The sequence below is a fragment of the Camelus dromedarius genome, chromosome 12, assembly GCF_036321535.1.
Source record: "Camelus dromedarius isolate mCamDro1 chromosome 12, mCamDro1.pat, whole genome shotgun sequence".
In the NCBI taxonomy this organism is placed as follows: Eukaryota; Metazoa; Chordata; class Mammalia; order Artiodactyla; family Camelidae; genus Camelus; species Camelus dromedarius.
This window is the reverse complement of record NC_087447.1, coordinates 26,231,896-26,258,040: the sequence shown is the minus strand read 5'-3', so window position 1 is coordinate 26,258,040 and position 26,145 is coordinate 26,231,896. Positions and strand designations below refer to the sequence as shown.

At 35.6% G+C, this 26,145-nt stretch overlaps 1 protein-coding gene across 2 annotated transcripts in view; it reads right to left on the bottom strand.

The window, feature by feature from the left end:
- DCDC1 (doublecortin domain containing 1) overlaps positions 1 to 26,145 on the bottom strand; it is a 381,054-nt gene that overhangs the window by 297,629 nt on the left and 57,280 nt on the right. For both annotated transcript variants that reach the window (XM_064492479.1, XM_064492478.1), the window contains one exon: positions 13,957 to 14,050. In XM_064492479.1, coding sequence (XP_064348549.1) covers positions 13,957 to 14,050 — 94 coding nt within the window. The remainder of the gene's footprint in view (positions 1 to 13,956; positions 14,051 to 26,145) is intronic.

Below are 26,145 nucleotides of genomic sequence, written 5' to 3'. Positions count from 1 at the left end.
CTGAAGCAAGTTTAGCCCAACAAAACCTAGGAGTGATGATCACATATTCATGGATATAAAAGAGTCTATGTTTTAAAGACTTCAAAAGGGAGTTTTTGACAGATATAAAGAGTCTATGAGCAGATTAGACTGCTTTGTGAATGTTCATATCACACAATTGTGCGTTCACATATTTAATAGAAGATGACAGTGATCCAATTATAATGGGAGTTCTCCAACTGCCACTAAAAAAACTTTTTAAAATCATGTCTTGACAATATTCTCTATAGATCAATAGTAGAAATAACAATCAGTGATTAGTTAGCATTTTCTATTTTCGTCCAAGCAACAAGAGTACCTGGTGCTCAAGTTCGAGTCTGGAAGTTACTAGAGGACAACGAGGGCCACATCTAAGAAACCAAGGCAAAGTCACAGGGAGAAAAGTCCCAAGAAAGGTGTGAAGACTTCTCCTGAGGGGCATCTTTCCTACACAAAAGGGCACTTAACTGGCTGCCTTTGAATATTCCAATCTAGAGAAACTTTATGGCTGATTTTAATAACCACCAGCATTTGGCATCCTTCTTCAGCAAGAGACCTAAAGTTGTATATTTCATAAAATTTAAGAAGTAAAGGTAAATGATAATGAGGCCCAAGCGTTGAACCAAGGCAAATGTACTTAATTTTAAAGATGATATGGTATCCATACATTTGATCTTAATTCCCCGAAAAGCTCTAGGACAGATTATAAAATGAATGGTTTGTGAACTCTTAGAAAAATAAACAATACTCATTAGGACCCAACATGGGGGTAATTCACATACTAAGCAAATATTTAATGAGCAGAGAGGGAGGCTGTTGGGGAAGTTCCCTTCATAGGGTTTGACATCTCTAACAGCAGCTTATAATCATTATTTCTTCCAGTGGGAAGCAGATCCCAATAGACTGTGGCTACTATCTATTGTTTTTAAGCAAAGTACTGCTAAGTCCGTATGTCCCTTCCCAGATAAATGGGTGTAGCTGCAATGAGGTAAGAGAACATAGAATGTCTGCAGACTTCCTGTTTAAGTCCTCTATTTAGAATTCATGATTGCTTTCTTTTGATATTTCTCTTTTAAAATGATAGAGAAACATGTCACTTAGTACTCAAAACAAGACAAAAGAAAGTTAGAAGTGGATGCTGCCCTGGCTCACAATTTCTTTCCTGCAGAAAGTAATAAAACGAATAAGAATGAACACACACACAGGCACACACACGCACACACACAGGCACACACACGCACACACGCGCGCGCGCAGACACACACCCACAGTTGTCCCTCTATGGGGCTAAAGTGTAGCCTCAGGCTACACATCCTTCTGAGTTACCTACTGTTAACTAAGAAAGCAATACCATTTACAGAGCCCAAACCGTCTTGGACCATTACAGAATTTCACACTTAGCAGAATAACAGAAGTACCAGCAACACAAGGGTAGTACTAGGCATTCTTAGAACATAGAGGGAGAGGGAAGCATTCTGACTAGGCTCACTGTGTCCTGAATTTTCCATTTACATCAAAAGGAATCTAAGTACAACGCTTCCCAAAGAAGGGCATCATCCCCAATTTTTAAACTATTTTATAATACCTCCTCTATGTTGTTTAGCCCTGGGTTAAAATGGGAATAAGAAGACTACAAAATCTCTGTCCTCAAGGATCTTATGGTCTAGAGGACAGATTGACATCACACAAATAACTCCTCAAGCAGTTTCATTAATTATAGTTGTGACAATTACTTTATACGTCGTGCTATTAATCATCAGGGATTCCTATCTTAGATAATAAGGGAGAGAAGTGGGACAGGAGCAAGGCAATGTTGGGAACGCTTCTCAGAAGAAGAGACACTAAAGTAAGACCTTAAGATGAGTAAGTAATAGCCTGCAAGGAGGGTAGGGTGAGAGAGCCCAAGCAGAAGAAACATGGTAAGGCACTGGGGCATAAAGGAGAATCAAGCATTTGAGGAATAGAAACACACAAGCAAAGTGACTTGAGTGCAGAGATGAAGGTGCCAGTAGTACTAAGTGAAGATGGAGAAGTTGGGTAGGGACTAAATCATGACGGCCTTTCAGGCCATGATAAACATTTAATCATTGATTCAATATGACAGATTATGATAACTAAAACCCCTTTTTAAAATAGTGTTACTAGAATGAGGCAATTAGAAGACTTGTTTCTAAGTTGGAGATAGGTGAACTTGTAGGTTCATAACTAAAGGAACAGCCATATCCAGGAAAGATGAATATAATTCTAAAGCAGGGACTCTATTAGTATGCTAAAGACCTCTGTCCCTAATCATGGTCCACTCAACATTTTTATCAACTTGGACAGTGGTAAAGTTGGTATTCATCAAATTTACAAATGAAAAGATGGGAGAAAACTGTTAAGCTGTGGGTGACAGATTAAATATCTGAAAGATCTTGCAAGGTTAACCTACTAAATAAAAACCTATAAATAAAAATTTAGTAGGAATTGATGTGAAAAGTTCTGCTCACACATCTGAAAAAGCAGCAGTACAAGTACAGGATAAGGAATTAGCTTAAAAGCAAATTGTGAGCAAAAACTTGGGGGCTTTAGTTGACCTTAAGTTGAATTTAGGTCAATGATATGATGTATCCAAAGGAAATAATAATGCAGTTGTAGGTTATATAATGACCTGGGAAAAAAGAGGAAATGGGACTACTTTACTTATCATTGATTGGCCTGGAAAACTGTGTAAACTGTGGGGTTGCAAAAAGAAGAATACTAAAAAAAACTAAACTGAACAGAGAAGAGTGACCAGGATGGTACGAGGCCAGAGAAATAGTTGGAGAAATATTTAACCTGGAAAAGATTTAAATCACACACGTTCAAATATTTGCAAGGCAGTCATACGCTAGGAATTGATTTGCATTATTTAACTCTGAAAGACAAAATCAAGACCAATGGTAAAAGTTTAAAAGAACAGATTTCAGTTAGCTATTAGATTTTTTTTTAATTAGATAAAAGCTGTCAGAAATGGAACAAAGAGTGGTTGGATGGTCATTCACTGGAGATGATTTAGAAGGGATTCATGACAAAGTGAAATTTTGTTGATGACCAAAGATGCTTCTACCCGCTGATATCCAAAGTAAATCAATCAACAGCACTATTCTGAAGCAGATATCAAAAAATATAGTCAGTATCATTTGTTTTACTCTACACTATGTATCAAATAATGCATATGCATCTTCAAGCTTTTTAAGTTCTATGGAATATGGCAAAATACTATTCAGAGTGGGTGATGGGGAGAGGGTATCGCTCAGTGGTAGAGCATGTGCCTAGCATGCATGAGGTCCTGGGTTCAATCCCCAGTACCTTCATTAAATAAATAAATAAATAAATACATAAATAAACCTAATTACCTCCCCCCACCAGAAAAAACACTAAGTGGGTGGTGAGTCATCAAGTGACATCAGTGAAAACTACCAACAAAAAGTAGTTAATTGCAGGGGTAATTTGTTGCAAATTCAATAAAGAATTTTTTGACTTTTAATTTATTCATTCATTTGAAAAGTATTTGTCATCACTAACTGTAACAAAGATTATGCTAACAATTATTATTTAAATATTAATTTTAGAGAGTCTGTTATACACTCAGTCCCATTGTAGATATTACAAGATTTTTGGAGGCTTTTTTTAAGTGTAAGAACAAAATCCCTGTTTAGGTAAAGAGATAAGTCCTATACATGAAAGATACTATATAATCAAATGTTATGACATATGGGACAGACATATCTTATCAAAAAGAAGTTATGAAAAAGAGGTATTTGTAAACAAAATAAAGTGGGATTTAAGCAGTATTTTAAAACTTTGCAAACTGACACCTTGACTGAAGCTTTGTAAGAGACCCCAGAGTCAGAAGGTCCAGCAAAGCCATGCCTGAACTCCTGATCCACAAAAATTGTGAAATAATAACACGTTTAGTGCTTTAAGTTGCTAAGTTTTTGGATAATTCATTACACAGCCATTGATAACTACTACAGATTTTGGTTTACAGATCATGTTGTGCATTATATTATCATTCAGAATATTTGCTGCCCTTCCCCAAAGGAAAATTATACTTCCTAACTTACTCATGTCAGGCTTAGCCATGTGACCTGCAAACACCCTTCCCTGTAAAAGGATTACATATTCCCATACTGTTGAATTAAGGAGATGGTGTGTGAATTGCTTTGACATATGCTGATGGATGTGCAATCAACCCACAATGACGTATAGAATGTGTGAAAAATACCCTTTTGCTTAAGCCACTGAGAGTTTTGGAATCATTTATTACCACAAAATAATATGATATATATCCTGAGTGATGCAAATTACTGAACTTTGAATAAATGGAGAAGACTAGAAAGGTTAATGAGTGGGCATAAAATAGTATAAGCAAAAGTAAGGACACCTGAGTCAATGCACTGTCTGGGACATTGAAGGTACTGATCTAGCTATGACAGAAGGTGCATGCTGGGGAGCTATGAAATGTGGGTAATTAAGTTGAATGGGCAGGGCAAAACCACTTAATGAAGGTGCTCGAAGGTCAGGATACAGAGTGTGAAGTCCTGATATGTAAAGTTTTGAGCAAAAAATAAATAAATAGAAAGGATATTTTAGGAAGATCACTCTTTGTCAACACAAAGTATTAAGATTTAGGGAGAGAATTTAGTGGTATAATTAGCAAATAAAGATAATGTGATAATATTTATGAAGTATGAATAGCTAACTATATTTTCTATCTATTGCCACAATATAGCTGCAAAATAAACCATCTCAAAACTCAGAGGCATAAAATGATAAGCATTTATTTAGCTCCAGAGTCTACAGATCACTTGGGTGGTTCTGCTGGTTATGGCTGGGCTTGATCACATGTCTTAAAAATCAGCTGGCTGTCAGCTGATCTAAGATTGATCTTGGCTAGACAACTGGGGTGAATTAGTTCTGCTCAATTTGTCTTTTTTTTAAATAAATTTTTGAGATGAAATTCACATAACATAAAATCAACCATTTTAAAGAAAAGAAATTAGAGACATTTAGTACATTCAAATTGTGCAACCACAACCTCTAGCCAGTTCTGAAATATTTCCATCAATTCAAAGTAAAATTCCTAATACATTAAGCAGTTTTCCCCCATCCTCTCCTCCCTCCAGGCCTTGGCAGACACCTGTCTGCATTCTATCTCTATGTTTGTCTATTCTGGATAATTCTTACAAATGGAATCATGCAAAATGGTACCCTTGTTGTCTGGCTTTTTTCATTTAGCATAATGTTTTCAAGGTTCATCTACCTTGTAGCATTATCAGTACTATATTCCTTTTCATGACTGAATAACATTCCACTGTATGTATATACCACAATGTGTTTCTACATTCATATTTTCATGGATATTTTGTTTCCACTTTTTGACTATTATCCATAGTGCTGCTATAAATATGCATACAGGTACATGTTTGATTACATGTTTTTAATTATTTTGCGGTATATATTTAGGAGTAGAATTGCAGGGCCATATGATAATTCTATGTTTACCTTTTGGAAGAATCTCCAGATTGTTTCCCAAAGTGGCTACACCATTGTGTATTCTCAATATCCAAGGGTTCCAATTTCTCCATATCTTCACCAACACTTGTTATTTTCCACTTTGTCTGTATACAGGTAATTTTTATTTTATAGTCATCCCTATTGTGTGTAAACACTTACTCTATTTGCATTTCCCTTATGACTAAGGATGCTGATGTAATTGTTGTCCACTTGTATATACTCTTTGGAGAAATGTCTATTTTATTCCTTTGCCCATTTTTTAAGTTGGATTGTTTGTCTTTTTGTTGACTGTAAGAATACTTTAAGTATTCTAGATGTTTAACCTGTATAGGATACATGACTTGCAGTATTTTTTCACATTCTCTAAGTTGCCTTTTCACATGATTGATAATGCCCTCTGATGTACAAATTTTTAAAAATTTGATGAAGTCCAATTTACCTATTTTTTTTCTTCTGTTGCTCATACGTTTGGTGTCATGTTTAAGAATTCATTGCTAAATCCAAGGTCATAAAGATTTACCTCTATGTCTTCTTGGAAAAGTTTTATGATTTTAGCACTTATATACAGGTTGTTGATCCATTTTGTTTTGTGTTTGTGTGTGTGTGTACAGTGTTAGGTATGGGTCCAAAGTCAGTCTTTTGCATATGGATATCCAGTTGTGCCAGCACCATTTCTTGAAGAGACTACTCATTCCCCATTGCATAGTCTAGGCACCCTTTTGAAAGTCAATTGACCATAGATGTTTATCCCTGCACTCTTAATTCTATTCCATTGGTCTATATGTCTCTTTTATGCCAACACCACACTGTTTTAATTACTATAGCTCTACATATAGTATATTTTGATATTGCTAAGTATCAGTCCCCCATATGCAAGTTGTTTACTAAACGCAACATTAAGGGCACAATTCTTCACAAGACTGCCCTCCCTCTGACTAGCTGCTTACAAATTTCTGGGGTTTTCACCACCAACTTAGATTCAATAATTTGCTAGAATATCTCATAAAACTTAGGAAAGTACTATGCTTAGGGGTCTAAGTTGGTCGGAATCCTGAGAAATACATAAGTAGTAATTTGGGGGACCAAATAATACAAAAATATTGAGACTTATGGAGGGGCCTTGACTAGGTGGCTTCATGCTTTGATGATGCTTTAACATGCAAAGGCTATGTAGGTTTTCTGTTTGCTTCCTTTGCTTGCTTTTTAACCTCAGTGATGTCTGACAGCTTATATTGGATCATGTAACTGAATTTGCAGTTTTATATCTGTGTTCTTACTGAAGGGACTATACATGGAGAATAGGGAGGTTGGTCTGAAATTTTTAATAGGCAAGAACTGTGTAGAATTTTGAACTTGATGGGTTATAACAACAAAAAGTAGCTGGGCTTATTTTCCACTAAACTTGGCCTTCAGAAAATGCCAGCCCAGGGTGGGGGTGGGGGTGGGGGTGACGGCATTAGTATACTGAGGTGGACTGTGGAGGTCTTATCACCCCTACCTGGTCATGCCTGCCTTACTGTGCGGGCTGCTGGCACTTAACACTTGAACAATGCAGTGAACGTTACCTGATCCTGCAGGCAAGTCTGACATTGGGATTAGATCATTTTAGGCACCAGAAGGTAGGAAAATAGTTGCTGCTTTTCTATGTTTTGCAACTAAATATGCAGGTCAGGACTTTTTATAGTGGCAGCTGGGTTCTACACATGCTACAGTGAAGTTCTATCATTAAATTGTTAGTACCAGGTCTAGACAGAAAGCACTAGATCCCATGGCACAGATTCTATTCTCCACTAAGCTATTTTAAACTGCATTCTGGACCAAAAAGGAACCATGGATGAGCTAACCTTAGATTCATGTGGCTTGTCCACAAGCTTCTGAAGTAAACTCCACCAATCCAGATTGGCTCTAAGTTTATCACATAAATTTTGACCATGGTTCTAATTGTCAGAAACCCAAACTATGGCTTTACCTATAGAAAGGTGGTAGATTTACTTTAAAAAGAATGCTCTGTCTTCTTCAATTAAAGTAGAGAACCAACTTGAAAAAAGTATTGCAAATCTAGGAATCAGATTTATTAAAAGAATCAAGAAGCAATAAAGTGGTTTTAAAATATACTTCAATGTTATAATCAGGACAAAGCAGTGTATACATGAAAACAAATCAGACAGGCCTGCTTAGTTAGAGGAGGAAAGAGATTTCCTTGGAATAAAGGTAAATATCTAATCTGAGAACACACATTTGACAGATATAAAAAAAGAAAAACAGATCATGAAGGCCAGGTTTGAGGGTACAGGAACTATATCTAAGTCTACTCTTAAAGAAGTTATTATAAAAGGGGGATATATTTAATTGTTACAAAATCAGAAATAGTGACTGGGGCCCCAGTGAAAGTGAACAGAGGAATCTCAAAGATAAGATCTCAGACCACAAACTCAGAGCAACTCCCAGGGAAGGCAGAATTCTGAAGATTGTGAAGAGATGGCATTTATTTAGGTTATAGATAAATTAATAGTAAGAGCAACAGGAGAATCTCTTAAAAGGATGGAACAGTTATACAAAGAGTGCACATAAAATCTGAATGAAATAGAGAGGGGAATATTGGGAAGATTAACATAAAATACTAAAAAAAATGTATTTCATGAACTTCAAAAATTTATGGCCTAAGATTAAGAAAAGGCAAAGGCAAGATGAATTACATTGCAGGAGATCCAGGCAAAACAATAATAAATCCAGAGTCCAGCTCTAAATTAGATGTTGAATTGTGGGAAAATACATCCTGGGTAGGATTATTTAACTCAAGGAGGTGAAAATGGATAAGACTGGTTTGAACAAAGGATGCTATTGACAAACTTGAAACTTATTGACTTCATCTCTCTCACTACGAGAGACTCTGCAAGGAAAAAATAGCTAGAGAAATAAGTCAGAAAAACACAAGCATGGACCAGAAAGCAAAGGGAAAGTAAAAGAAAAGACTCAATTACCGCAAATTATACAGTCCCAAGTCTGTTACAAAAAGGGACTTTTCTGAAAGAAACAGGAGTATAGCATAGGCAAACCCCAGGCAAATCCTAAATACTGAAGAAAAAGAGGACAGAAACATTGACTCCAGACCAGGAGCATTCAAATACTGAGGAAGGAGGACCAGGTCTTCAGGAGGAAATGGCAGTGGTGTTGGTTCTCTCTGAGGACCTGAGAACATGAGACTCGGAAACATGAACTGCTGCTTCAATTCAGAAATCCACTGGAAGTGACGTGGAGCTGAGGGGGAAGCTATGCTTCTGAAGCAGGTTTCTTAGGCTTCTACAGTTCCATGGCCAGAGGTCATTACAGCAGCCACTGGGACCCAGGATTTTTAGCACACTCCTTGGTCTCAGGGCAAGGTGGACACTGTGCCACCAGATAGGGCCCACCCTTGGATCAGCGCAGGGTCCAGAAACATGGAACTCAGAGAGAAAGGAACATTAAGATGTTTGGAATATTTCACAAAGGCAAGTAACAGTAGAGTTATTTTTGTATGTCAAACAAATCTTTATGACAGGCTGCCACCAATGTAAATTTCTAAATGTTACAAGAATGCAACATGCTCAGTACCCTCTTTGAGAATAATAATAATAATGATGATGATGATGATGACGACGACGACCATGTTATATAGTGCTTACAAAGTGTCAGGCACTTGTTCTAATGACTTTACGTAGACTTTACTTAGTCCTTACAACAATCTATTAAGTTAAATCCTATAATCTCTATTTTACAGATTAGGAAACTGACTCTCAGAGAAACTAAATAATCTGTCTGAGGCCGTACAATAAATGGCATAACTGGAATTTAAGTTCTGGCTCCAAAATCAAAGCACTGAACCAACACTTTATTGAAGCCTCTTTGAGAAAGGAGACAGTGTACACTCGCCAATTTTTCCCACCCAATATATAAATACATAATGCTATAATTAATGCCTTGATGGGAGGCTGCTTCCTAGTGAGATATGCCACAGGTCACAGACCCTGCTCAAAAGCTTAAATTGACTGGTATCTTGGAAAGATAGACATGAAGAATGTTTTCTCTTCTTTGCTTTCCTTCACTTAGTCTCTGCTATGTTCTTTGGCAACAGTCACATGGGTCATGCCAAACAACAGAGTCCTGGAAATATCATTTTGCCTGGAATGACCACATGAGAAACTGGGGATTGGACTCTATTCTGAATATGCTGGGTGTGGGGCTAATGTTGTGATCATCTTTTGGTTCAGTTGGAAGTAGGAAACATGAGAAAGTTGGGGTAGACCCAATTCAATTTCTGAGGTCCTGAGGGATGACACCCACTGCAGGAGCCCAGATGGTAGCTGCTAAAGAATTCCAGCTCAAACCAGACATCCAGAAGCCATCTAGCTGATACTGGAAAGAATGAAAACTGGGAAGGAGTTCAATTTCTTTGAATTTTAATTTGAGAAGTTTGAACTTTTATTGGATTTTAACTCACAAAGGTAAGATTATTTGATTTTGGAATCACTTCTTTGTGGATTGAAAAAGTTGGAGTTTTAACTTCTTTGGGATTCTATTCTTTGAATTTAATTTATTTACAAAAAATTTGGGCAAAAGTTAGCATGCAAATTTAGGATATGTTATTGGAATTCTGTGATTCAAATATGTTAATTCTGTAATTTGATCTAATTGTATAATTCCTAAGAACTTGTTTAAGAATATATAGCTATTTTGGACAGCTAATTGGGGTAGGAAATAGAATATGAAGTGAATATTTAGTGTTCCATAGCATGGCCTTGGAGCCAATTTGATTAATGTACTATTCTAACTCATTTCAGAAACTTCTAGGGTAAATTTCATTGTACCTACTATGATCTAGAAAGAGCCACAAAGAAGCGAGGTTTGGTTACTGGAATAGCAGCCTCATAAGGTCCTAAGAGACTGAGTATGACTCCCCTGGTTCACCACACAGTAATAATTAAGCTAAAGAAGTTAAGAGAACAAAAAGTTGGAAATATTTGGGGGAGTCAGAGTGTTATTAAACAACACCATCAAAATCTGACATTATCTATACGTGTTCTGTCACTATTATGAGCTTCTATAAACATGAATATCTCATATATGATTGGTAAATAGGGGGATGATGTCAGTAAGATATAGAAGTTTGCTTGGTGAGTATGTGCTTTTTCCCAGGCAAAGGAAGCCAACAGAGTAGAGGCAGAATTCTACCCTTTAGCAGGGAAAATAAAACATGTTAGCTTAGTTGTTGAACTGGGCCTCCCTTCCCAGAGAAGTGCACCTCATGCCTGGCATGACTCTTTGTGGGAGTTTTGTTTTCTCCTGTGCCTTCTTTAAAGAAGCCCCACTGGCTCAAACCCAGCTGACTTCCACCTGCATTGTCTCACATTCTGTTGTTTCTGTGCAGCTTTAATATCCTCTGAAGCAGCACTCTTAGATGCCTACTCAGGCTGTTTATATTATCTCCTAAGTTAATAATTATTATTTTAGTTAGTATTCTGGTTTTAAAGGTGCATAGACTTTTAATGGTCTTCCTCAAACCTATTTTTCTCGTAGCCCTGTTATTTTTGAGGGTGTGATTCTGCAGAATGCATTTTTCACACATATCATGCTCTAGCAGAAAATGTACCAGCATGTTGACCAAATATAGGAACTACCTACACAGTGGGTAGTTCTCTTCTACACTAAGAAGAATAGATCAACAGAGGAGCCACAACTAAAGAACTTTTCCACATGTAACAATATAAATTTCTTTGTTAAAATCTTCTATGCTTTAGAAATCTGAAAACACAAGCAATTTGCAAATCCTACGGGTTTTTAAAGGTTTTACTAGACCTAATAAAGTAAAAGTAGTTTAATGGCATGTCAAATGTGCTCATTTCTCACAGTGTAGGAGGAAAACTTGAAAGTATACCTAATTCCAAAAAAGAAGCAACAGATAGCAGAAGTTTCTTTTCTTATTTTGTACATCTGTTACTTTTACTTGTTGATACAATTACACTTCTAATTTGTTCTTAAAAATAAAACATAATTGCTATGATATTAACATTAAACATTATCAAATGACTTTTTTCTGATCTGATACAGAGTGAGCAAGCAAAACAAAGTCATGCATCAAATCAGAATCTTAGCATCTATTTAAATGAAAAGATAACTTTCACATAACACTTGAACTTTCCCAAGTTAAACTTCAGAAGGCTATCAAACATAAAAGTTTAGGGATCTCAATCATCCTATGCACAAAATCATACTAACAAACAAAGAAAAAAGAAATGCAAAAACCTAATGTTAAGTGACTAGGGTGCTGCAGACTGGAAGTTCCTCCAACAGGATTAGCTTCTTTAAGTATTTTAAGTCCAGTGAACTTGTTATGCTTCCACATGTTAGTAGTTGCATAGGCTAATTTCAGCTGGCATAAGCTTTTATAAGTATGCAAAAACACAGGGCAAGGCATGCATTAAAATGTGATAATAGCACACTTCTGGGACACGTGAAGCATGAGGCATGAATCCAAATGCCTCTGGCATCCATGAAGTCTCATGTCTCAGAGTCAGAGCTTTTCTGTTTTGATAAGTAATTCTGTTATACCACACTTGGGAAGGGGGAAAAAAATCAACTTTCTAAATTTAATCTTTCATCTTAACCAGGGTTCCTTATAGTTTCAACTCTAGCAGTTTACTTCAGATACAATTTTTTAATTCCAGGTGAGCTGGAAATAATTCAAAGCTAGATAAGGTCTTAAGAAAATGTGTTATTTATTTATTTATTTATTTATTTATTTATTTCATAGAGTGATTATATAATATAGTTGGTCATAAAGAATATTTAAGCCAGTGTGATAAGGGAAGGGACAAAAATGTAAGAAAGAAAAAATCAACTTTAATAATGTTACTCTCGTCATCCCCCAAAAAGGGACAATAAGGAAGGATTCCGTGTTACTTATGTCTTAGAGGTAAATAATTAATGCTTTTAGATAATGGTTAAGTTTCTACAAGCACTCAGAAATCTTCAAATGAAAATTCCTAATAAAATAAAAAATAATGATCAATCTAATACAATCATTAAAAATAACCAAGAAAAATAGATTTACTTTCTAAGTATGCACACACATAACTAATACTTAGCAAAAAAAAATTTGAGTCATAAACAATAAGTATCAAAATACCACAGTGATTACTCAATAGTATTTTTTAGTATTAATTAAAGATGATGAAGCCAGGAAAGTTTGCTTTTATATAGTACAAGCAAGGATATTAGAAGCCAGTGGGACTATCCAGTATAGATATACCTTAAAATAACTTATAGTTATCTGGACCTAGCCTTGCAGTTAAGTATGCCACTTAAGATTTTGGCCCTCTTCAGGCATATGAAGGTTTAAACGAAGTGATAGAACCATTCAGTAGCACATTTAATAGTGTTAATTGTAGCAGTATTAAAGTAACATTAATTACTGCTAAAGTAATAAACAGTAAATTTTTTAAAAAGTAAAGTAATAGTATTAATTACTATGGACAGTAATTTGATGATAGCACAAACGTGGAATCCATGGCATTTTTGCTTCAAAGACTAGCAAATCCGAGCCTTTAGAAATACATAGGGAGGTCTCATGTTTTGACAAAGGCACACAATAAAATTGTTTTAAAGCACATTCATGACTTTGGAAAAACCTCTAGAAGTTAACCAAAACAGTTAAAAAATTTCTAAGCATACAGTAGCATAATTTCTTATTTTTCTCTTTTGAAAGCTGAATACCATAGAAACTGTTAAATTATGAAAATATATCAATTACTTTTGTTTATTAAGTTATGGCTTACCATAACTTAAGTTAAAATGCTCATCAATTAAAAAAAAAATCTAAGCTTGTGCTGTGCTTAGACTGAATGTTTGTGACCCCCCAAAATTCATATGTTCATCCCCAGTGTGATGGTATTTGGAAGGGATTAGGTCATGAGGGTGGAGCTGTCATGAATGGAACTAGTGTCCTTATACCAGAGACCCCAGAGAGTGCCCCTGTCCCTTCCACCACCTAAAGACACAGTGACAAGACAGCCGTCTAACAATTAGGAGAGGGCCCTCAACAGACACTGACTCTACCATTGCCTTGGTCCTGCACCTCTCAGCCTCCTTAACTGTGAGAAATAACTGTTTGTTGTTTAAGCTACCCAGTTTATAGTGTTTTTCTTATAGTAGCCCAAATTGACTAAAACATGCTGTATTTAAATAAAAGATTCTCAAAACCTTAATACCCTTTCATGATTTCCCTTCATATGAGTGACAGATTTAGCTACCTTAAAATTTATGGTTTTTATATCTTCCTTTTAAATGTATAAAGTAAAAACAAAGTTATGTAAATACCTTTTGAAATGGTATCATACAGTTTACAAAGTCTTTGCAACTTACCTTTTGAAATCTCTTTAATTTTTCTGCCATACAAATCATAAAGATATCTGGCTGGTGAATTTAGTTTCATTCTCACTGTACAAACATCTAAAATCTACACAGAAAAAAAAAATCCTGTAAATAATTTATTATAGTAAGCTTTAACTAAATTGAACACACATTTAAAGTCTTTTCTATGCTACATGGTTATTAAAAATTATATTATGAAATAAAATTTGATGATTTATCAAATGTTAATGCTTAGAATGGAAAAAGGCAGATAAAATTGTTAGATTCCCATTGTACTTTAAACACACACACAAATATTAATAAAAAAGAGAAAGGAGATGTAATAATATTAAAAAGTAGTTATACATTATTTAATAAATGATAGAACTCTGGGAGATTTTTATATTATTCTTAATATTTTCTATATTTTTCATTTAATTTACAATGGGAAGGTATTATGAATTAGATTAGGTCTTAAGGTACTTTCTTTAGCTTTTAAATTCTTTCCAAGTGTCCTAAAATAAATTATACATATAGTCTGATCACAGTTCACCGTGTGAACTTAGGTTGTTTGGGTACTAAGAAATGGAATTAATAAACCACATTTCAAGGTTTTCCATGAGCCTGAGTTTGAAGAATTTCACTTTTACCGGTTTTCTAATACACTAAAGCCCTTTTCTCAATGTTTTAATTTCTCAGCCTGTTCTTGATACAGCCTTTATAAAGTGCAACAATCACCTTTCCAACATCAGGGAAGACTTAAACATGTATCAGCTGGAGAGAAAGTTCTACTCACAAGACGAGAAAAATTAAAGTAACAGAGAGGGGTTGGGAAGTTACCAGCAAACTGAGGCAGGCTTTATTAGGTTTTTGGAACTGACTCCTAAAGTATTAACTCACCACATTCTTTTTAAAAAGTCCATAATACATTCCAAATCCAAACTGAAAGTATTTTGTCTTCCACTTTAACTATTCATAGCTATATTACACTATCGTTTTTGCATAACCAAGAACTGCTGAAGGACAATGTTTATTACATGATTACATAATTTAAAAATTTTTTTCTGATTACTGATATTATCCTGCCTCCATTTCTGCCCACTTTTATCCCTGTTTTAAAATTGGAGTCTATAATCATAGTCCTAGCCCAATCAACCCATTTGCTTTGGAACAACAGACATTTTTAAACAGCTTAAAGTGTATATATAGGAGAAGTTACATTTTCCCTTCAGTCTGGAGAACAACTTTCATACGTTGTGACTCATTTAGTTTATCATCTGAGTTGCTGTTTCAAGTGGTGTGCTGCATTTAAAAGGCAAATATTTAACTGATGAATTTAATTCGACAAATTGGCCTTTATTGGATTGGATCAGAAGTTCTTAGCCTTTATTCTACCCCTGCACGTGACCAATAATGTTTCCACATGCCACATACTCCCAGGGGCATTTACAGGATTGTGTGTGTTTCTTACACCTCAGCTGCAATCCAGAGTTTTGGACAATTCTTCAGAAACTATGTATTTCTGCTGTTTTTCTAAAAAGCAAGAAGGTTGTTTGTGATTAAAGATAAAGTTATAGGAACAATCTTGAACCCTCTAATTTATGAAGAAAATATTCACAGTATCAATGACTTACCTAGTTAAATAACAAGGTGCTTGCAATGTACTTCATAAGTGACTGTAAGTATTGTTATGTGGAGAAAATCCATCGTCCTCTAATCTGCCTACCTGATGTGCGTCAGTGCAGGAGTTCAAGCCCTCATAAGTCGGACATGGTGCTGCCTAACTTGGAATGGCCCCTCTGATACCACTGTTCCAGCCCCATGGCTGGCACTGGTCCTTGCTACCAAATCAAATAAAGTAATAACCCCATCAACTCTCTAAACCTTACTCTTCCTGCCTCCCCTCCCAACCTTTTGGGTCAGTTTCTTTAATGACCACTACACACAAGTTAATCTAGGACTCCCATCCAATGGACTGAAAACTTTATCAAAGAGGCTCAGAAAGCAATATTCAAAATATAAGAGAGAAGGTATAAAGAGAAGAAACTATAGTTTGGTCTGTGATGAGACAAAAAGGGGAGTGGAATATATTGACTGACACTGGCATGAGATCTACCCTTTAAAAAAAATACTTTAAGTAATTTACACATTCTGACTAGAAAAATTCTTCTATTCATCACTTTCTTCCATGTGACTTTGTACCCAAAGACTATCCTTCTACCACCACCACCACTGCCACCCTCATTGACAAAAGTAATTGAGGGAGATGATAATTCAGTATGCATCCTTCCTTAGCCAATCATCTCCAAACACAACTAAGAATCCACAGTTAGTTTCATAGACCTAAAGAGATGCAACCTTTCCTTAAATCCCCCAAATTCTTCATCCTTCCATTCTTTATGTTTAGGTCTCAATTTCTTAAGATTACAAATCTATTATTTAAAAGTGCAACAAAGCCCTTTCATACAAATTATGTTCCCTACTTACTAGTGAAGCTTCAAATATCTAAATATCCCCCAAAGCCATAATTCACCAGTTAAACTAAGTAAAATATGAACTATTTAAAGATAGTCCCATTTACTTCAACTAAAATTTCTATGATTTTTTTAAAATTGTCTCAAATTATTGCTGCCTTTGAGTCTTAAAAAAATAGTCAAGTAAAATTACAAGTTTTTCTAACTCAAAGATTCCTCTTCATTGTACTAAAATATCAGTAAAAAAATGTTTGTGCAAGCCAAGTTTTAAGAGTTAAGTGATTTTAAAAACGGGCATTAGAAAATCAGATATTAGAAATTAATAATGCATCAGCAACACTGTCATTCTCTCCTGCTTTCAGGATGAAAGATCCTTGCAGTGTTCAAGCAACGTCAGCTTTCAGTAATCATTTTCTTACAGTAAGTCGTCAGTGGTATGAATTAGTATCAATGTATATTTCTGTCAAAAGCTATAAAATGAAGCCTCTACTTGTAAGGTCATTCTTATAATTCACAATTGAAAAATATTTAACAGTGCCAACTTGCTGTATATTAAGGTTAATTAAAATATCATTTCCACTAATTTGTACCTGTTAAGCCTGTTAAAATATTACTTTTATAAATTCATACTTTGTTAATTTCTTACAGCTTAGACTGTAGAGAACATTTCTGATACTGCAATTTAAATTATCATGCTATATCCAGACTCTTCTTTTTTTAAGTTTTTGAATGTCTAGCTTTATTCCACATCCAAAGTCAATTCATCACCCTAACATTTCATCTGGGGTTAGATAAGCAGAGGGTGTGATGCCATAGAAAATGGGTGGGGACAGTTTACACTACAGTCTAATGTTAGTTAAATCTCTATACCATTGTGTTGGAAAGATATCCAAATTACACATTTATAGAGTCATCTAGGGTTTCTACGGAATATGCGATCTTAAACACCACTTTGTGAGGTTTAATGTTCATTCCATATACTTTATCCATTAAAATGTATAATTTAGTTTTAGTATATTCTAGAGCTGTGCCACATTCTGGTTATTATGAATATTGCTGTTGTTGGGATTTGTCTGTAAATTTTATTGTGATCTTATATTTTGAGTTCTCTTGATTATATACTGGGAGAGAATTGCTGGGTTATATATCAAGTCCGTATCTAACATTCTGTGAATTTATCATATTTTCCTCATCATCTATCCCATTTTTTTCCACCATGGATTTTTACCACCATTGATTTATGAGGATTCCACTTTCTTCACATCTTTGTTAGCACTTACTAGTGTCTGTCATTTTCATTATAGTCATCTTTGTGGGTGAGGAGTGGTATCTCTTTGTAGTTTTGATTTTCATTTCCCTAATGACTAATGTTATTGACTATCATTCATGGGTTTGTTGGCTTTTGCATACTTTCTCTGGAGAAAAATCTGTTCAAATCTTTTCACCTTTAAAATTTTATTTGTCTTTTTATTATTGAATTACAAAAGTTCTTTATATAGTCTGGATAATAGACATTTAGGAGATGTGACTTCCAAATATTTTCTCCTGTTTTATAGGTTGTCTTTACGCTTTTCATAGTATCCTTTGTGCATAAAAGTTCTTAATTTTGATTAAGTTCAATTTATCTGTTGTTTTATTTGGTGACATGTGCTTTAGGTGTCAAACCAGATTCTTCTTGACTGGCACCTGGGAAGAAATTTTCCACAAACTCTTTTCAGTTGAATCCATTTGTCTAGTTTGGGGAGTCACCTCCACCCCTGGGCACACCTGGTGCAGAGTTTGCAGCTTCTGGAATGGCCACCACAGAGGTAGTGTGGTTCCAGTCTACAGTCTCTGAGTTTGGTTTGATGCTACCCAAGTCCAGGTGAGAGAACATGTTTATTAGCTCAACATAACCCCAGACTAACTGAGCTGAGTCTACAAGCCAACAGATCCAACATTGTTATCCCCTTCAAAGACAAAGAACCTTGATCTCTTTTAATATGTTTTTATGAGTCAATGCCCAGAAGTGTAAGCCCAGATTTAGACCTCCCCACATACTCCCTTCAAAAGGTCCTCTGCAGCAGGGGTCAGTAATATATACGCCATGGGCCAGCCTGTTTCTTTATGGCCTGTGGGATAAGAATGGTTTGTATGTTTTTAATTGTTAAAAAATTACCAAAAGAAGAATATTTTGTCACACTTTCATAGTATATGATATTCATATTTCAGTGCCCATAAATAAAGTTTTCTTAGAAAACAGCCACACTGTTCATCTATACATTCTCTATGGCTGCTTTCACACTACAGCAACAGAGTTGAGTGGTTACAACTGAGACCTTATGATCTGTAAAAGGAAGAGTATTTACTGTCTGCCCCTTCACAGAAAAAGTGCCTACTCCTGGTCTACTGTGTCATCATTCACATATAGTTCTACATTTTCTTGTTCTTTATACATTGCTTGCCAACTCCTTCATCCATTTCTAAAATTTTGCATTGTGCACTCTGATAATGCTTTCCCTGATCAACAAAATTGACTAGACCCTCAACCTCTTTTAAAAGAAACCAAACTATCCCCTGAGTTCACTCATTTCCCCCAGAACCTCCTAAGTGCTGGGATTTTATTTTAGTCTCTCATATAACACAATCTCTAATTTGGGAAGTGGTGTTACTTACAATGTTATTGCAAGACAACTCCTCCCCAACACTCTTACTGAACAAGCAGAACAAGTAAACAAGCCTTGCCCCCCTGAGCATCTTGACCTTCAAGTGCACAATCTTTCTTCACTCTAGTTGTTCTTCCTCATTCATGGATAACCTTTGCCACAAAACTAACCCTGGGTGACCCTTACTACTTATTTACTCTCTGTGCATACACCAAGAAGCCTGGTGCTCCTGGAGAGTCACACAAATGAACACATCAGTATTACTATTATTCATAGTCACCAACCTCCATGGTCCCTCAATACTGCCTAGTCTTCTGTTTCATTGCTTTGTGTCATATCTCTCTTCCCCTTGCCACATAAATATTTCAAACCATCTCGCTCTACTTTCCACTTAGTCTCCCCTCCCCTCTTTAACTCTTAGCAGATGGAATGACCTCCTACATTTGAGAGAAAGTTGAAGCCTCATCTTCCTGCTACCAAAGCTACAACCTCCCTACTTCTATACCCATACTCTTCTTTACCCTCTAGTTGTTACAAGCGTCCCTGCCCCTAAGGCCAATATTCCACCTATGCTTTCAACTATGCTTGCTGTCAGATTTTAAAGCAGGATATATTATCCATCATTTCTTGTATATTTACTCCTTTTCAACTCAATTTTTCCCACTGGCACTGGAACATGATCAAGTCTTTCCTATCTTAAAAATGAAATCCTCCCATGTGGGGTCATCACCAGTTGTGGGTTCTGGCCAGCAGAAGTCCCACTGAGATGGAATGAATTACTCATGACTCTGTGGAAAAAGTCAAAAGAGCGAGAGGGAGCCAACTCCACGAACCTCTCAAATACTCCCACATTTATTGTGTACAATCAAAGGAGAAATCACTGACAGTTGTGTGATGGAATGCAGGAATTTAGGGAAAGACAGGGTGGGATCTAGATTGTAGAGTCTGGCTCAAGGTCAGAAGACCCTTTATGTTTTGGTAAGTCATGTTCGTGTTGACATCAGCAAGCCTTACAGCTTATCAGGGCGGAACATCTGAGAAGCAGCTGCTTAACATTTTTCTTGGACTCAGGCGGCTGTGCCTGTCTTAGGTTGCCCCCCTCTGGGGGTCTTACCCATCATTGGCTAACCAGCCTTCTCACCTCTGAGTCTGCAGCTTTTTATAACTTGTTTACCATTCCAGCCCAAGACTCGTTCCTTTAGGGGCCTACAGTTTACCTTTAGGGAAGTCATGGGAAGAGGGGAACAAGATACATTCTTACAGATATGTTAAAGCAGACCACCAGCCCAGCCAGTTCCTTGCTTTGGGGATAGAAGACTATCTAACAGCAGGCACGCCCAGCGTTTATAGCCAAGGGCCTGGGTGGTTGCTTTGCAAGGAGCAGAGTGCCATCTAAAACCTCAACTACGCAAGCAAGGCAGTTACTAAGCACATTTGCTCTCCTTGGGTCCGTTACAATTTGTTAACCCAATCATGGGCTCCCACACTCCCACACTCACATCTCCCTCTAACTACTCTGATTCACAGCTAAATCTCTTAAAAAAAAATTGTCCATCTCTCTGTTTCCATTTCCTTTCTTCTCACTCATCCTCAGGTCACTCCAGTCTGGCTTTTGGTATCATCTTACTGAAATAACTTTCACAAAGATTACCAATGATTACCACGTTAACAAATCCAAAGTACATTTTCTTAATTCTCATTTATTTTGACCTTTGAATAGCATTTGAGCATTTCCTCTTTTCTTAAACACTTTTTTCCCTTGAGTTCTGAAATATAATAATCCATTCATTTTTCTCCTGCTTTTTTCATCTTATTCATAGGCTCATCTCTTCTGCTTATTCAGTGGAATTCTTCAAGATCTAGCCCTCTTCCTGCCTCATTCTAAGTTCTCTCTTAAGGCAATCTAATCAGTGCCTCACCATTTCATTTTCTATTTTCATACTGACAACTCCTTCCAAACTGGTATGCCTACCCCCAGGCTCTCCTCTGAGCTTCAGACTAAACGATGCCTATTCAGCATCTCCATGTAAACAAATCAAAGATCCCTCAAAACAAAGACTGAATCCCAGCACTTCCCCTTCGAGCCTAGTCTTCCAGCATTCTATGCCTTAGGGAAGATACCTCCTTCTATCTAGATATGCAAAGAAGAAATTTCAAAATCACCCTGGATACCTTTAACATCTCACTGCCCCTCATCCTATGTATCCAAGCCGTAATCAGGGTCTGTTGGTTTTATCTTCTAAAAATCTTAGAAATCCGTCCACTTTCTCCATTTCCACTACTGCACCCTAGTCCAAGCTGTTATCATCTGTCACCAGGACTCAGGCAATACATAGCTAACAGTCTCCATGCATCTGCCTGGCCACCCAATCTGTTCTCCACTGAACACCAAAGTAATCTATTCAAAAACATAAATCTGGTTATCCTCTCTTCCACTCCTAACTAAAACACCTTATATGACTTTCACTGCTCTTTGGAGGAAAAAAAGGCAAAAATCTGTACCCTTTTCTACAAGGCTACTCTTTCCCTCATATACTGACCTTTCAATTAACGGAGTTCATCCTGCTCACTCCACCATGGAATCTTTTCAGATGCTGTGCTTTCTGCTTAAAAAGGTTACCATCCTCAATATCCTTCCCATGTACACAAATAAATCCTGCTTATCTCTTCTCAGAAGACCTTCTTACGCCCCCTATTCCATGTTCAATAATGTGACCATTTTACAAATGCTTTTTTTCTACCACTAGACTAAAAGCTCCAGGAGAACAGGACCATGGTTGTTTTTTCACAACCTTATATCCAGGTGTTTGGCAGATACTAGCAGTCATAAAAATACTATGAATTAATGAATGAGTGAAACTTAATATATATCTAATTTAAACTCATTTCATCATAAATTTTATATTGTTATTAAGAGTCTGATAAAACCAGCAAAAAAAATTTCTGATCAATGTTATAAAATTATGCTGTAAAGTATGTGTGATTTCAGGAAAAAACATTTCAAATGAAACTAACTCTTTTTAGTATCAGAGTACTGACCCTTTACTGTCCTTAAGAAGTAAATTAAGAAAACCTCTTCATGTTTGAAGCAATGCTCTCGGTTGCCTACACAATACCCATTCTCTAACTTATCCTTGCTGTCCAGAGTTTTATTAAGGGTTCACTCTTCCTCCTTTTGACTCAAGGAAGGCAACAATTATCTTAATTGGTCTAAGTCAGTTATGGTGATCCCATGTTCCTTGTCAGTGAATGATTTGGGAATGGACACAACCTGGTTCTGGCCAATGTAACATAGAAGCGGCTTTTGGGAAAGGCGTCTTTAGTCACAGGGAAGAGATGGTCATTTTCTGCCTGTAGACAAAGTTGTACCAGGCTGTGCAGCAGCCATTCTGTTACTAACATATGAAAGAGCACAAAATTCAGAAAATTATAGAGAACATAACTAAATTCCTGTCCTACTATGCTTGGAACTGTCCTATCTCTGGATCTCTTGCTTCTTTTTTGCTTAAATCTGTTTGAATCAGGATATTCTATTATTTGCAGCTAAAGTCATCCTACCAATGGAAAAAAATTCTTTTTGGTTCAGTTTCCTCAAGCGAGTAACATTGTTTCAGCTAATTCAATGAGCATTCTTAGTATGGCAAATACATTACAACAGTATTCACTACATAAACCTAAGAAGCAAACTATTTAAGAACCCAGAGAAGAACTTCAGAAGAAATTTAGCAAGCTGAACATTGTGAAAATGAATGGATAATTATGAAATTAATTTACTGGATTACTAAAAAAATTTCACTTTGGGGAATTAATTGGACTTGTTCAATAGATGAGAATTATAATTTATCATAAATATTTTGCAAAAGGGAATTTGTTTTTACAGACTTTTTTGTCTATTGTCAAATACATTATGAATTTTCAATGAATTAAAACATAATAAAGTGTACTTGGCATGACTATCTGTTAAGACCAACATTTTACAATTATTTGTAATAAAAATGATGACCTTTATTTCAATCTGAAGATGCCAGGAGTTGGGCTGAATTTGTACCTATTCCTTACTTTTTGCACTTATTAAGTAGCTTAAAGGTACTTTCCTGAATAACGCTTGGAGATAAATTTACTGTCTTGTTATTTGTCTTCCTCATAAAAGTAGGTGATACTATGAACACTAAATCTAGTTATTTGCTCTAACTAGTAATAAACATGACTATGATTTGTAAAAGCAATTTTTTCTTATGAATTTGAAATGTATGTTTTCTGGCATTTTATTATTAAAATGTGAATGAGAAATAGAGAACCAGGGGAGATTTTCTAAGTAATCTATTAATACATACTCTGTGGCTATTTTGTCCTGAATTGATTATTTCTTAAGAATAACTAAATAGCCCAGATTTTTTTAAATTTTTACAGTCCTAATTATGTTGTCATATTTGTTTGCTTTTTAAACCTTCTATTTTGATGTATAATTTACATGAAATAAATTGTACCTATTTTAAGTGTACAGTTCAATGAAGGTAAAAAATGTATCTGTGCAACTACCATCACAATCAAGATACAGAATATTTCCATTAGTCTCCAAAATTATTTTTGCTCTTTCCCAATCACAGTTCAATACCCCTGGCCCCACACAACCACTGATAGCTCTCTATCACTAGAAAATAGTTTGTCTGTTCTACAGTTTCATATAAATATAGTCATACAACATGTAGTATTTTGTATCTGGCTCCTTTCATTTACCATAAGGTTTGTTCATTTCTATTTCTAAAGAGTATTCCTTGGTATGGATACATCACAACTTCTTTATCCATTCACTTGTGGATTAACTTTGGGGTTGTTTCTGGTTTTGAGCTATTATTAATAAAGCTGTGAACATTCATCTAGAAGTCTTTGAGTTGACATGTATTCTTTCTCTTGTATAAAAACCTAGAAATGGGACTGCTAGACTGTGTGGTAAGTGTATGTTTCACTTCACAAGAAACTGCCAAATTGGTTTGCAAAGTTGCTCCATCACATTGCAACTCAGCAGCCACATATGAGATTTCCAGGTACTCTATATTTTTGCTAACACTTAGTACTGTCAATCTCTTTAATTTTAGCTATTCTAATGCGTGTATAGTGGTAACTTACTGTGGATATAATTTGCATTTCTTTGATGATTAACAATGTTAAGCATCCTTTCACATGCTATGGTTTATTTCTATGTCTTTTTTAGTAGTGTTCAAGTCTTTTGACCTTTTTTTTATTGAGCTGTTTATCGCCTTACTATTGAGTTGTCAGATATCTTTACACATTCTGAATGCAAACTGTTAGATGTGTGTTTTCTGAATATTTTTTCCCAGTCTGTGGCTAGATTTTTCACTTTATTGATGAATTTTGTTCTGTTTTGTTTTAGTTTTAGTTCTATGTAAGAAATTTTTGCCTATCCCAAGGTTGTAAAGATTTTCTCCTATGTCTACTTGGAGAATTATTACAGTTCTACTTTTTTAATGACTAGCTCTATAATTAATTTTGAATTAAGTTTTGTGATGAGGTAGGGATTGAGGTACTTTCTTATCATACAGATATCCAATTTGCAGCAAAATTTTCAGCAATATTTGTCAAAAAGACTCTTTTCCTCATTGAATTATCAAGAATAATTTGCCACTATATATGGGTTTATTTCTGAACTTTCTACTTTCTGCCCTTTATGTGTATCCTTATGCCAATACCATTGTCTTGATTATCTTAGCTTTATAATAAATGTTGAAATTACATAGTGCAAGACTTCCAAATTTGAAAAAATACATATCCATATGTCTAAATAAAAATCTATATACTGAAAGTGCAACTCAGCCCCCTTCTCCACTTGGCTCCTAGACTACTCAAATTGGCAAATTCTATCTGGAGAAATTGATTAGCTCCAGGAAAAGACATATAGACACTGACAATTACAGACCTCATCCCAAAGCAAAAGCCTAGTCAAAACACTTTCCAGTGAAACTCATCCTTCAATAAGACATACCTGTGCTCAAGAGCTTTTCAATCAGCTTTAGCTCTTCATTTTTAAATACTGATGGAAGATTAACTCATCCTTAACAAAAGCTTGAAAATGAAAGCCCAAAAAGAAAAACAACAAAAAAAACCAATACTTAGAGAAAACAAAGGTAGCATAGGAAGCAAAAGCAAAAAAAATTCATTGGGTTGGAAGGTAAAGATAAAAAAACCTCTAAGATAAGAAAATTAGAAGTTCAGTTCAAAGTTTCAACGTATAAAAGTAGGAGTTTCATAAAATCAGAATAGAAAAAGTAGAGAAACAGATGTTATCCAGGAAATAATTCAACAAAATTCCTCAAAAGAGAGGATGAGACTTCACAGACTGAAAAGACATGCTGAGTAGCTAGCACTTCTTGAAAAAACTATTGAACACTGGAAATAAAGAGATGATTCTAAATGTTTTCAGAGAGGAAAAATTAAAAGCAGTCACCTGTGAAGCAACCTAAGTGTCCATCAACAGATCAATGGATAAAAAAGATGTGAGACACACGCGCACGCACACACACACACACACACACACACACACACAGAGTGGAATATTACTCAGCCATAAAAATGAAAATGTGCCATTTGCAACAACATGGATAAATTTGGAGGGCATAATGCTAAGTGAAATAAGTCAGAAAGAGAAAGATAAATACTGCATGATATCAGAAAGTTCTTTAAATTCTACATATATCACGTATATGTAGAATCTAAAAAATAAAACAAATGAATGAATAACAAAACAGAAACACACTCACAGATACAGAGAACTAGTGGTTACCAGTGGGGAGAGGGAAGGGGGAGGGGCACAACAGGGGTAGGAGAGTAAGAGGTACAGGCTACTATGTCTAAAATAAATAAGGTACAAGGATATATATAGCACAACCCATAATATAGCTAAAATTTTCTAACAACTATAAATTGAATATAACTTTTAAAAGTTATGAATCATTATGTTGTATACCTGAGACATATAATATTGTACATCAACCATATCTCAGTTTTTTAAAAAAAGCAGGTCATCTACAAAGAATTAGGAATCAGTAGGGTATCAGACTTCTCAA